Source organism: Podarcis pityusensis (assembly GCF_964106645.2).
Source record: "Podarcis pityusensis genome assembly, chromosome: 1".
Classification (NCBI taxonomy): Eukaryota; Metazoa; Chordata; class Lepidosauria; order Squamata; family Lacertidae; genus Podarcis; species Podarcis pityusensis.
The window spans coordinates 35,425,333-35,439,531 of record NC_138028.1 but is presented as its reverse complement, the minus strand read 5'-3'; the positions used below and the strand labels follow the sequence as shown (position 1 = coordinate 35,439,531).

The 14,199-nt window shown below is 41.2% G+C and overlaps 1 protein-coding gene across 3 annotated transcripts in view; it reads left to right on the top strand.

Annotated features, from left to right (window-relative positions):
• The window catches only part of AKAP6 (A-kinase anchoring protein 6), a 241,769-nt gene that overhangs the window by 213,652 nt on the left and 13,918 nt on the right, over nt 1–14,199 (top strand). For all 3 annotated transcript variants that reach the window (XM_080977407.1, XM_080977406.1, XM_080977405.1), the window contains exon 12: nt 3,007–3,222. In XM_080977407.1, coding sequence (XP_080833533.1) covers nt 3,007–3,222 — 216 coding nt within the window. The remainder of the gene's footprint in view (nt 1–3,006; nt 3,223–14,199) is intronic.

Sequence of the window (14,199 nt, the reverse complement as noted above, 5' to 3'; positions counted from 1 at the left end):
AGGCATTAAAACACCCATTTTAAATGAGATTGCATTGTCTTGTTTACCCTTGTTCATTAATAAGCAATCTGTTAACTGCTAGAACACTCAAATTGTGGAAGTGCAAGCTGATTAGTAAGCAATCCAGCTATATTATGGATATAATCATATTTTTTTGTTGAAGACTTTCAGTTTAACAATCAACTTCCCCTTTACCCAAAGGCATAAAAAGGTATGTATACATATAGATATTAGACATTAACACCATTGTTTTGCTTTAGGAATTCAGCTTTGCACTGGTTAGGAAACAGAAAACTTTCAGAGGGAGAGCTACTTTTCTTATGCAGAAAATGTATTTAAGTGCAATCTTACTATTATTTTTAAACAATGGCAATATTTAGCTTTTCCTCTTGGAAACAGCAGTGTCAGTTAGGAGGTTGCACCCAAAGAAGTCCATGTTTTTCAGTTACCAGCGTCTCTAAACAGCTCAGATATTTTTCACAAGGCTTTTCTTATTAACTGTAATTCCCTACCCCCATCCCGCTGCTACCAAATTTTCCCTAAAAGGAAACCTAAAATGCTAGGGTGATAGCTTAGATTTTTCTCATGGGGTTATGTACTTTCATCTGTAGCATCCTGCAGAGAGAAACAGATGTTTTCACGGTGCACAATTTAAATTGCCTAGTAAGCTCCTGAATGTGAAGAAGTCTTCCGTGCTCTAATATGGTAGAAGATACTAGATCCACAGCAACTCAGTGAAGGAAACACAGTGTGTGGGAGCAGGGGAGGGGGGCTAGGCTGAAGAATACATCTTCCTAGACACTTGTGGTGGCATTTTCCCCTTGGTGTCTCTCTTCAAAAGCACTTAACACACTGTAATGTTGACTGCAGATTTGCTCAGAACAGCACAGAAACAAAGGAAGCCATAGGGCAGACAGATCAGAATAAAGAGAACTAGCTACTCGTCATGGTGGCTTTGTTCTACCTCCATTGTTGGATACCTGTTGCTGGGGGGGTCACAAGTGGGGCAAACACTGCTGAACTAAGGTCCTCCTTTTGGCCTTTCTATAAACATCTGGCTGGTCACTGTAAGAACAGGATTGTCAGGTCCCAAAACACAACAAAAACAAAATGCAACTTGCAAGTAAGAAAGAGATCTTTATTCAGGCTCAGCAGCAAGCATAAGGTCCAAAAATAAAGATTCCAAGGTACATGAGTAGGCCAAGAGGTTCATATTTTAATGGAAGCTACAAAAATGTTCCAACAGTTAGCAGGGAGGACCTCCCACCTCCATCCCCGGTTGCCACACTTCCAGCCCTCCACCTGCTTCTCCACCGTCTTCATCTTGAGCTGTCAAACCGTGCCAGATCCTGATGGAGCCAAAGGGCCCATGACACGGATGATGAACTAGATGGCGTTTTGGATTGTTCCAGCAGGGCTCTTGTTGTGTTATTTTTTTGCAACAGAGGGACACGGGTGTGTGAAAACTGTAAGAAAGAAAGAAAATGTTTCCTTGGTTGAATTACAAGTTGAAATGTCTCTGTTATCCCACATCTTTCCGATGCAATCAACTTCAAAATATTTAAATCTATAACATATGGAACTGTTCAAAAGTTTTGCTGGCCTGTTATACCAAAATTCAGAGAGTTGTGGAAGTGCTGAAATCATACCTTTATTAGAGCCTACAAACACTCAGACCAGCAAAGAGTTGCATGTACCGGTAATTCTAAAGCTGGTACCCTGCCTTGTGAACCTTGGTTGATCCTAATATGGTCCATGTTTTGCAAGCCCTCTGTCTTTTATATATGGCAGTGTTTCAATATTCCTATATGTTTGCAGTGTTAATTTTAAAAAGGTGTCATGGTAAATTCTACCGATAGTTTCTAAATTTCAGTACTATATGTGTTTCATATGGAGAGGACTTCTCAGGCGTGGGGAAGACCATTTGGCCTGGGGCCTCAAGCTCAAAAGGGGCCTCAGATTTTATTTTATTTTTAGACACTTGTATTTTTGGCATTCGATAAGTTTCACAACTTGCCTTTTGGAAAGGGGGAAGGGAAGAAGTGCTGGGGCTTCCTCTTGGCTTGCTTTGCTGTCTGCTGGAAAGTTGTGTGTGTGTGTGTGTGTGTGTGTGTGTGTTTGTGTTGGTAGTGGTGGAAGAAGATACATTTGCTGTTGCATTAATTTTGCTGTCTTTTCCTGCTCTGGCATTGGCTGCAGTGTTAACTTCTCTTTGTAGGAAAGGCTAAATCTGGGCTGTTGCACATTGTGAGAAAATTGGGAGAGGAGAGGGATTAATAATTATTTATTTATTTATTTATTCATTCCCCGCCCATCTGGCTAAGTTTCCCCAGCCACAGCCACTCTGGGCGGCTTCCAATCGAATGTTAAAAACAATACAGCATTAAATATTAAAAACTTCCCTAAACAGGGCTGCCTTCAGATGTCTTTTAAAGATAAGATAGCTACTTACTTCCTTCACATCTGAAGGGAGGGCGTTCCAAAGGGCGGGCGCCACTACCAAGAAGGCCCTATGTCTGGTTCCCTGTAACCTCACTTCTCGCAATGAGGAAACCGCCAGAAGGCCCTTGGCGCTGGATCTCAGTGTCCGGGCTGAACGATGGGGGTGGAGATGCTCCTTCAGGTATACAGGGCTGAGGCCGCTTAGTTCTCATCCTGTTTGTTTGTTTGTTTGTTTGTTTGTTTGTTTGTTTGTTGAATTGAGGAAGTGCTGGGGCTCTTGACTGCCTACCTGGTTTGTTCATGGAGGGGCTTTTGGGGTGATAATAAATAAGCAGTACAAATACAAATATGAATTTGAACGCTCATGCGCTGCAGAGCACCTGAATGAAGTTCATGAACTTGTGCTCCATGGACCACAGTTTTGGAACCCCTGCTATAAGGTATGGTGTTGCATAATATTCTTAAAGCAGCAGCAACACTGGACTCTGCAAGTGACTGCTGAATTCTTATACTTATACCTATACTTATAAAGTGCATTGACACTGAACATTCTTCTGTCCACAGTCCCTCTGCTGCGAAATTAAGCAGAGACGCCGAGGCGTGGGCTCAGTGTTGCGTTTGTGCCAGCACCTCCTTAATGACCAGGATACCTGTAACCTGAACGCAGATCACCAGTCAATGCAGCTGATAATTGTAAATCTGGAAAGGAGGTGGGAAGCCATCGTCATGCAAGCTGTCCAGTGGCAAACTAGACTGCAGAAGAAGTTGGCAAAGCATTCCGTAAGTGATGTTCCTTCCTTTCAAATGCATTCACGTGGGGAATTTTCCCAGCACCTTCAAATCCTTCCTTGTTCCTCTTGATATCTTCACTGAAGGCGCAACAGCTAGCCAAATAATTAGGCTTCTGAACCTTTCTCCCCAAACATATAATGATCCTGTCAATGGAACCAGCTGATTAATGGGCTATGAACACGTTGCACAAACTCAAGTTCTGTTTTTAAACACATAGATTCTGACCCTTTTAAGGCACTGAATGGATTTTGTGGAATTGAAATCAATGGCAGATAAGGATAGTCAATGGTTTTCTGGATTAGACCCAAACATGTATTGTTGTTTGTAATATGATACACTTCAATCATTTGTCTAGATCTCTATAAAGCAGCCCCTGGACTTATTCTGAACATCCCGTTTGTCCAGCACTAGTCTGCATCTATGTGCTTTAGCGCATCAGTTCCAACCTTATTGCCAAACAAAGTTAGAGAGCATGGAATAAGTACTATGGAAATAATGGTATCTGAAGAAGTGTGCATGCACACGAAAGCTCATACCAATAACAAACTTAGTTGGTCTCTAAGGAGCTATTGGAAGGAATTTTTATTATTATGGATATAAGTGTTTTGTATGGATTCAAAATATTAAAGTTGGAATTGTTCTACATGTAATCTACTTCAGCCTGTCCTGAGACAAGCTATCCAATATTTAAAGCATCCTCAATACATGCTCGTCCAACCTTTCCTTGAAGACCTGTGGAATTCTGACATTGCTTGCAATGGACAGATTGAAAAGTGTCTCGCTTTTTTAGCAGCATTCCTAAAGTAGCTCATGACATAAATAGAACACCACAGGGGCAGCTGTGTGTTGGTGCCTTTGTCGGACCCCATCCCTCTATTAGAGCCAAATCAGGACCTTGCCCTGGTCCTTTCTTTACAGGGTAGTGGTGCAGAGACTGCCCATCTGATCCAGAAGCATTATTCCTCTTAAAATAGCAGCAGTTGGCAAAAAGCTGTATTGTTTTTGTTGTCTTGTGCTCTCACTTTTTCACCTTCTGGTGCCAACTGTTCTCTTTTGCCTGAAGCAGAGGCAAGCGGCAACTGTGAAAAAGCTCTGCAGGCTGCTGAACACACGTGTAAAAGCGCCACTGCAGCCGGAGCTACTCTCATCTTTGCCATGCGAGCTGCTGCTGCTGGGTTTAGCTGCCGTTCCTCTAAATAAGCTGCTACGTGCTAATTAAAGGCTAGTGCTGCTCTTGCAGCAGGAGTGAAGTAGTCTTGTGGCTCTATTTGGATACGAATCGATCGGGAGGTGAGGTAGGGGGAGTGTAAAAGCACTGTGTGTTTTCTTGATGTCAGGATGCCAGAGAACTTCACAAGCTCCACACTGCTTTGTTCCCACTTTGCCTGGGGTAACCTAGACTTCTTTGCTGGACTGAATTACATTTCACCTGGTAGGGAATGCAACTGGTGAGAAATGGCAGCCATTAAGAACTCTCCATATAGGTTTTATTTTTCGTTTTGGGGAGGCCTCTTGCTACGAACATATGCATTCCATATGAAAACAGGGCTAGTTTCCAAATCTACCATTTTCTTAGATGATAAAAAGAGTTCTTAGAATCAGGATGCTGTAGTTGGAACTGAAATTAGCTAGTCTCTCTTGCATTCTTTTTCTCTCCCTCCCCTGCCGTCTCCCAATTCCAAGCTGGCATGCTACAACATTTCCTTTCATTCAGTTCCTGTGTAGTCATTTCTTGGGCTGATCCCAAGATTGCTTTCTCTGCTTTGCCTATCTCTCTGCACTTGATGGTGTGCCAGTCTTGGCACATGAATGGTATCCCCGGGAAACAAGTATATAGTTTTTTTATTTGAGGTTGTCCACAATATACTGTAATATATGAAAACAAATGGGATGTGTTTACATCTCTGATGGCATCAGACTCGGTGTTGGCAAGAGTCACTGACAGTGCAAATGCTGGCCTGGTTGATTAGATGTGTTACGGAAGTTCAGGAGTTGCTTCCCTCTTCTGTTCTTTTAATACATCTATCAGCATTTTCCTTTGACCATTTTCCTTTTCATGGTCCCTAATGGCAACGTATTATTCATGCTCGGGGGTTATGTTGAAATTATTTGTAAAGAGCTTGGAGATATATATATATATTAGTAGCTTTTTAAAAGAACTTTTTGCTGCCTTTTAAAAGATCTTTTTACAAAGATCCACAGTTTCCCCCAAAACATAAAGTTTCTCTAGAACTGATAGCAGAAGACAGTTTGTTTCTCATATTGTCAGTGTATGTCAATATGAAAGCTGGCATTGAATTGCTGTGGTTTTTCCTTAAAATTCTAGAGCAATCCCCAATACACTTTCCCCATCCAGTCATGTGTCAAGTCTATTTGCATAAAGTTTATTTCATTTAATTCATTCATTTGATTAAGTGAAAAGGATTTGTGAATAATTCAGACTACCTGCCTATGAAATGGAATTCCAGGAGTGGTTTAACAATCAATCCTTCTTCCCAGGGAACTCTGGGAACTGTAACTCAGAGAGGGAAATAGGGCTCGCCTAACAGCTATCAGCGCTCTAAACAAACTAAAGTTCCCAGAATTCATTGGGGAAAGCCATGGCGGGAAAGTTGTATAATAGTGCTTTAAATGTACGGCATGGATATGGTTTTGGTGTAATGTTCTCCTAGTAGCGGCTCTACCCAAATTCTGTCCCTGCAGAAGTGTCCAGACCCTTTTCAAAGGCGGCCCTGTTTAGTGCTTGTTATAGTCATCCAGTTTGGATGTAACCATAGTATTCATCCCTAGGAACAGAAGCAGTTGGTTAACCAACCTAAGCTAGTAAAAATATACTCATAGTCACAGCTGCCAACAAAAAGATTGACAGCTCGTCCACAGTGCTGCTTGTCCCATACCTAGGAAGCTCAGGTCCAAGCAGTTTTCCACTTGATCAATGCTTTCTAGACCCAGGTCTGAGCGGTTTCCCCTGGTCCCACTCCTTTCCCAGGAAAAACCTTCTCCTTGTAGAAGCTGCTCATATAAGCAGAATTGCCAGGGTTACAAATGAGGGTTTAGGCAAAACAGCTCTTCCAAAAGAGAGACTGTTGTTCTTTTCCATTCATTATCTGTGAATTCACTGTCCTTGCCTTGAAATCTGTCACATATAAGAGGCCACTGTTCATTTCCCCCCCCCCTACACAACTGAAGAAGCTGTTAGTTGCCACATTTTGAGTTGGTATCATTTAGGTTTGGGATGCCTGCCTGATTGAAGTCTGTTCCTGGCTCTCTGCAATATTTCTGACTTAGATTATTCATGTGGATTTGAGAAATGCTTCCTTTCCATCATGCAAATTTTCCTCAGCTGCCGAACGCTTCTGTAAGTACACTGTACTATGTGTCCAGCTCAATTCCCATGTGCATTGGCTTTGAAAGTATGCTGTACATCCAGCCACATAATTGAAAATAATAAGGCCACAATAAATGGGATGGCCTTAGGGTATAACACCCAAGGGATTCAATTGGTGTCACTCTGCATCAATGTCCATGCATCATGGTAATTGAGGTAACATAACCAATTACCACATTTTAATTAGAGTTGTAAGAACTTGGAAAAATCTGTGGTGGTGAGACAGCTCACTTTAAAAAAAACAACACCAAGCATTTGCTTTCCATAAGCCTTTTTCTTGGATGCTTATTCTTAGGAGTCAAAGAGGTTGCTGAAAGTACCATTTGAGAGGAGGTTGGGAAAAAATCCAGATTCTTTTTAATGAATGGAAAGCAAACCTGGAAACAAAAATGTGCTAAAATGCTGCATTCCTGCTAAGCTGATATCCTCATCCACTTCTTCTTTTGTGCTTCCCTGACACTTTTAGGGAAAGAAAACAGTTGTTCATAAAGTTGGCCCTCAATGAAGTGTCCTTGTTCTCTGCCTTTCCCATTGGTGAAGTGCTTAAAAAAAATCAATAGCATGATGCTCATTACACATGTTGAAAAATCACCTATAGAAGAATGATGCACAAGTTATCACGTTGCTGTTTTGATACACATCACCACTCAATACTAACAGCACTTGGCATCTGAAATGGCCTAATTGCAAACTAAATAATTATTTTGTGAAGCAAGAACAAATGGCAAAAGAAGTAGCATAAGAATTTACTATAGACCTCGTTCTGCAAGCTGGTGAGAAAATCAGGAAAGAAAACACAGTCAGCATCCTGTGGAAATTACTTGCTCCATTTATGTTCCATTAATACCAGATACTTGATATAAGCCTTCCATGAGCATGTGTGTCCACAGGATTTTTTGGGGGAGGGGCACAGAAAACACTTTAAATATGAGAGAGTGGTTTCTTTCTAACCTCAGAACCCTGTTTTGCCCACAGTAGAGTCGATCCACAAGTAGAAACTTTTTTCTATTAATTTATATATCATTCTGGATCAGAATGTTTGTCTATAAAATGTTTGAATTCTTTTCATTTACCTTCTTGGGACCTTGTTTTAGGCCTTTGACTATTGCTGCTACTACAATGACTACTATTCCACATTTTAAGTATATTTTGTTGGCACCTGTCTGTCTTGGGAGACAATGGAAGGGTGCACCTTTGGGGCTAAGTCAAACCATTGGAGAGTTACAGCGCCTGCTATGGCTGTAGAGACCGATATGAGAGAGAGAGATGTTTTGTTGCAGGTGGGGCAGATGAAGGTGTCTGGTGGTCCTGATGCAGGTGTACCAGTTTCACCAATTATTGTTAATCTGAACTGGATTTAAAATGCTGAATTATCCCATTGGTATACCTGTTAGATTCAGTTTGTATGGAGAAAACAGTACAGGGTGTTACATTTTTAAATAAGCAGGAAGATAAAATTGATTCAATTTATATATCTATATACACACACATATACTAAATTAACAGCACAATTCTGACCTACTCAGAACTAAGTCCTATTGAATTCTAATGTATTTACTCCTAGATAAGTGGGGTTAGGATTGCAGCCTAAATAACAATGACATTTCTCTATAATGCTGACAATGATTTGTCTATAAATGAGACTTCACTGCATTTATTTAGACTGTAGGAGTCTCTGTTTTTGTAGTCTATTGTTTGTTAATACTGTGAGAGAGTCTGTTAGATAGCAATACCTTCATAAAAGGTCATAGGTTCTAATTTTCAGTTTAACTGTTTTGAATTACAGTTTTGAATGTCTCTGATTTTGAATTTTGCTAGAAAAACTGCTACCCTCCCACACACTTGCTTTGGAGTGAGTTCTATTGATCTCAGTTGTATAACTTCAGTTTTGATTTTAATCTGTGCCAAGGGGTATGCTCACAGTATGTTTAAACATAAACAACAAAATTGAGGATACTTTGAAGCTCTTACTTCTGAAAGCAGATACCAGTGTACTAAAACATGAGTAAACGGTTCCTGTATTTTCACTTCCATTGCCTAGTATAGCAGGACATCTTAGCATCTAGCTAAGTTTGCATCAAGTAAACACTCAGAATTATTGTGACATTATAATATGCCAAAACAGTCCAGCATATGTTAGCTATTTTGATATTTATTTTCTTTGCACTTTAGCATTTGTCTATGGAAAAAATACACTTTTGAGAGAGGATGCCTAAATAAGAATTGTGTATTGTTGCCTAAGAGTGTGTGTGTGTGTGTGTGTGTGTGTGTGTGTGTGTGTGTAATTAGATGGATGGACTGACATAAGCATATACACAAACATCTACAGTGTACCTATTTCCCCATATATATTTTAATTTTCCTATCTGTTTCTATATATATTTCACAGTAAAATGTCACTCCCGAGAAAGGTAAATTGATGGTTATGTAGAATTTTTCATTTTCTTTATCTATACAGCATTTGTATCATCACAGGAGTTCTAATCCATATTCAGGTCTCCATATTTGGTGTGCAGTAATATGTAAATTACCTAGCCAGCTGCATTAAGCAGTGTTTGTTTATTCTATTTCTTTTGGCACTGTGTGCACCTGAACCTCTGCCAAAAAAAGGGGAAAAAATCCTGGCTGCTTCAGGGAACACTGTTCTGGAGAAGGGAAGTTTTGAAAGGAAACAGCACATCACAAATGAAACTGCACAGTTTGAAAGCATCAAAATCAAACCAAACTTTCTGTTCCTGGAAATATTGGTGTTTACAATGTAAAAAAATGATGTGTTTGTTATAATATAATGAGGACACTGAATCTCTTTAGAAGGCTCTGTTTGCACTGACTCTGTAAACAAAGATGCTCCACTGAGAGCCTGCTACATTTGGCAGTTGGCTGCAACGAGTGAAAGATGAACATAGGAAGTTTAAGGGAAATAATTTCAACACGGCATATTCATTTCTCTGAATGTGTGGCATTTGAATGTGTTTGGACTTGGACAGCTGTGGAGCTTAAGTGTTAAAAAAATGGCATTAATGATGCATCGAGCTCTCCCCGCTTATGCTGGCAGAGTCCTCCTTCCAGTCTTCCAGTCTGACACTTCCTCTTTTATCCAGCCAGCTAATTTCCCCTCTTTTGTGAGGAGTAACTGTTTTCACACTACTGCTTACCCAGCAAGCCTCCTCATTGTTTCATGCTTAATTATCTTCTTGAGCTTCACCTTCTCAAGTGAAGAGAAAGAGGCTTGGGCCTCCCCATGACTCTAATGAAAGCTCAGTTTTATAGATGCACTGTGTGAATAAATGCAGTGTCTGATCTAGCAACATAATAAATGAGTTCCTAAAGTTTATGGAGTCATCGCTTATGCAGTCAGTTTACTCAGCAATGTTGAAAGATGCCGAATTTTTGCAGTTCAAAATTATTAGTAGTAGTACTGCTATTATTACTATTGGGGGGGACGGGACGCTGTAATTCATCATGGAACTAGGAGCCATGAACATATCCCCAGAATGCTACAGATTGTACAAAAATGCATCGCATTTAGTGCACACACAGACCTGATACACTTAGATAATGGGAAATTGTATGAGTGCCATTAATACTGATATTTGTCTCCCCTGTTGCTATTAGCTGTTAGTGCCTCATTTGCTATAGACATATTGCACCTCATAGGCCGTGTGTGTGTGTGTGTGTGTGTGTGTGTGTTTCGCTACAATTATAGCATTGGGGGTTGTAGTACTGGAACTGCTGTGCAATTTTGGTCATTTCTATGACCAAAATCACTTGCTTGCAAGCAGAGGGGTTTATTCAAGCCCAGGCTCTTGATGTTCATCAGTTTTCTTTTATAAGTAGTGTTAGCTCCTGGCCCCTATATTTTGCAGTTCCACACTTAGAGCAATTGCAGGATGGAAGGCAACCTTAAAAAAAAAATACAAGCAGTTTCTATAAGCAATACGGCAAGCACCTGAAACAAGCAATATGGCTCTGCCTTCAGGCTTACAAGGTAATTAAGATAACATGGAAAAAGAAAGAACTATGATAACTGGCCTCAGAATACTATCTTAGTCATACAACTGACATAAGCAGGCTCCTTTGTATCCTGCCCTTTGTTACAATACCCAGGGTGGGTGCAACAAATAAATACATAAAACTGCTGGCCCTTTTACCCCATGTGGCAAGCAGTGCCTCTGGAGCTTCTCAGGGATGAACCTTCCAAACTACCCAGGTTGGCCATTGGCTCTTGCATAAGAGGACTTCCTGCCTCAGCAGAACTTTGCTTGAACAACAAGGCCTGTGTGTATTGCTGGTTGGTGCTGACTCTTGACTTGTTCTTGAATATGCTTTCTAGTTTTGCCTCTGACCTGGATTGCTTCTTGGTTGTGATTCTTGGTCCACCCACCCACCCCAGTTCTGCCTTCTGGTTTGCCCTCTAATTTGGATTGCTCTTTAGTCCGTACTTTAGCTCCTTCATCGCTTCAGACTGCTATCTATGGAACAGCTCTGGCATGTCCTGAGATTGCTCACAGAGACAGGGGAGGGTGACTTTTGCTGATCTCCTGCTGCAGCCCTCAACACCAAATTCTGCCTGTGAGTTGAGGAGCTAGAGAGGATGGGTGAATTGGCAAAAGTCATCTTCCTTCCAACAGTGACAGCCTGTTCACGGAAAGCAAAGTCTGAATCCATCCCCGTGTGAGGATATTTACGTGTTGCATTGCTGTTGATAGGATAAACAAAATTTTAAAAATTTAAAAATCCTTCTAGTAGCACCTTAGAGACCAACTAAGTTTGTTATTAGTATGAGCTTTCGTGTGCATGCACACTTCTTCAGATACAAGTTCATACCAATAACAAACTTAGTTGGTCTCTAAGGTGCTACTGGAAGGATTTTTTAAATTTTTTAATTTTGTTTCGACTACGACAGACCAACACGGCTACCTACCTGTTGATAGGATACACATTTGACTAGGATATACCCCCTTCACATTCTTGAACAACTGGTCATGCATAAATGTGTTTTTAAGGCACATCTAGCTATCTTGTTTGGTGGTGGTTGTTTTTTGTTGTTGCATTTTCTTCCTGTGAATATCCTTTATTGTACTTGTTTAGAAGGGGGAATGAATATATTGCACCTGAAGCAATGTTGAGACCAAAATGACATTGAAGCTTGAACACACAAACGCATACATACCTGTCATGTAACCCCTTGACAGATGAAAAGCAAACTATAGAGCAGCAAAAGCAACTTCCAATAAAATGTGCTGTGTTTCCCGATGTTATCAACACAAATAAATCCCCTCTTCCTATACGATTTGACACGTAAACCAGTGATTGTCACTTAAATTGATTTAAAATATGATAGACCAGAAAGTAACCACTGTTTTCCACAGTCCTTCCTTTTTTGAAGTCAGAGTGTTAACAGTGCTTAAGACCCAGTACTTACTTAAATGGGTACGTCCCACGCAATTTGTGGAAATTGTGAAATTTTCTTTGAATTGTTTAAGTGACCAAAATTTTAAACAGGACACCCGTGTGTGTGTTTTTCTGCAGTAGGTAATTTTAAAAGTTCCTTCCCTTGAACATTTGCAAGGGGCTTTAAAGGTTAACCAAATGAGTCTCTGGCATGGGCTAGGATCCAAAAAGGGTAGTAGATGGATAAATTGATTTTGTCATCGCGCCACATAATTCCCAGTGCAGACCTTTATGCTTGGAGACCTGGAATGAATCATTCTGGTGACAAACTGTATCTTGCAAGAAATTACGAGTTGGAATCAGAGAAGCATGAGCAGAGTTCTTTTCATGTAAAGAGGGTTTTCTACCCATACCTTTCTTATACAGCTCTATGTGCCCCTGAAAAATCAGTTTACAGCAGTATCAAACAAATTCTGTAATCAAACAGGAAGCTCCCTATTCTTCCATTTTAGCCAAATGTGGGTTGCTGCATTTTAGCCAAATGGGGGTTACAATCAGTGGTGTAGCTAGCCGCTCGGGTGCCCAGTGCGGCACATGCGTCCTGCAGCTGGGGGCAGGGCGCACTGCATCAAGCCTCTCCGCCGCCTCCCCCTCAGCTGGAGAGCAGCTGAGAAAGAGGCGGTGGGCAGACACAAGCCCCACGCTGCGGAGCCTGCAGGCGCCCAAACCACCACACCAGTGTGGTGTAGTGGTTAAGAGCAGTAGACTCGTAATCTGGTGAACCGGGTTCACTTCCCCGCTCCTCCACATGCAGCTGCTGGGTGACCTTGGGCCAGTCACACTTCTCTGAAGTCTCTCAGCCCCACTCACCTCACAGAGTGTTTGTTGAGGGGGAGGAAGGGGAAAGGAGAATGTTAGCCACTTTGAGACTCCTTAGGGTAGTGATAAAGCGGGATATCAAATCCAAACTCCTCCTCCTCCACATCACTCCCAGGAGAGACGCATGGCTCGGGCACGCTGCAGGCCCCACAGTAAGTGCTGGCCCCCGCAGTGTGGCACCTCGTGCCAGCCGTGTTTCATTACGTTTGTTGACTGAACTTAAAAGTTTCATGAGCCCAATTATTATTATTATTATTATTATTATTATTTAAAACTCATATTTTTGTCATTTTGTCAAAACCCCCCCTCAGTGATGACACCCGGGGCAGACCACACACCCCGCACCCCCTTCCTTAAGGTTACCAGATTTTTCTCAATGCATCCAGGGACACTTTTCAACTTCCTATTAAATAGATGGATTTTGTCAGGGGACTGATTTGTAAATCCGGGGACTGTCCCTGGGAAACAGGGACGTCTGGTAACCTTACCCTTCCTCCAGCACTGGTTACAATACTATAAATGGTGTTTTAATGTCCCAGGTTTTCTCTTGATTCATGTGAAAGAAATATAAGTTGAAAATTAAGCTGTCTTTGCTTTTTCAACTGTGGATATTGGGGGTATTGAGGAGTGGGGGAGGGACAATCAATGCAATAGGGAACCCAGCTAATGGCTCATCAAATTCTTTCCAAATAGACAAGGAAATGGGATTTTCTCTTCCTTGAGCTTTCATATTGAACATCACAGCATTCCCAGTTGCTGCTCAAATGCCCTTTTATCATTGTGTTTCTTATTATAAGATGTGCATCAATGCAATGGATGAAGGATCACTATTAGTTGCACAAAATCAGATCCTTTACTGAGACCACATGGGTTGTGGACACCCTGCTGTGGTCGATGGTGCTATCCAACCATGTTTACAGACATTTGACCCTAGCATTCTTAATTGACCTTTCACAAGGATGTGGGTATAGTTTGGTGGTGGAACAGATACTTAGGATGAAGGAAGCCCAAAGCTTAATCCCTGGACTAGGAAAGACTCCTGTCTGAAACCCAGCTAGTATAGTACAGACAACACTGAACCTAAACAGACCACTGTCCTGTCTTAAAGCTCAATACAAGGTTGGAGCCATGCTTTGTCAAGAGCTCAAAAGGCTAATTATTTTCAATAAGAATTGATTTAGGGGGAAAATGTAGAACATATACCTTGTCGTATCTCACAGCATAAAAATGACTCCTCTACTTCCCTTTAAAGCTAGAGTGATTTCCATCACATTTTCTACCAACAAATGCTAGGAAGGGCTATG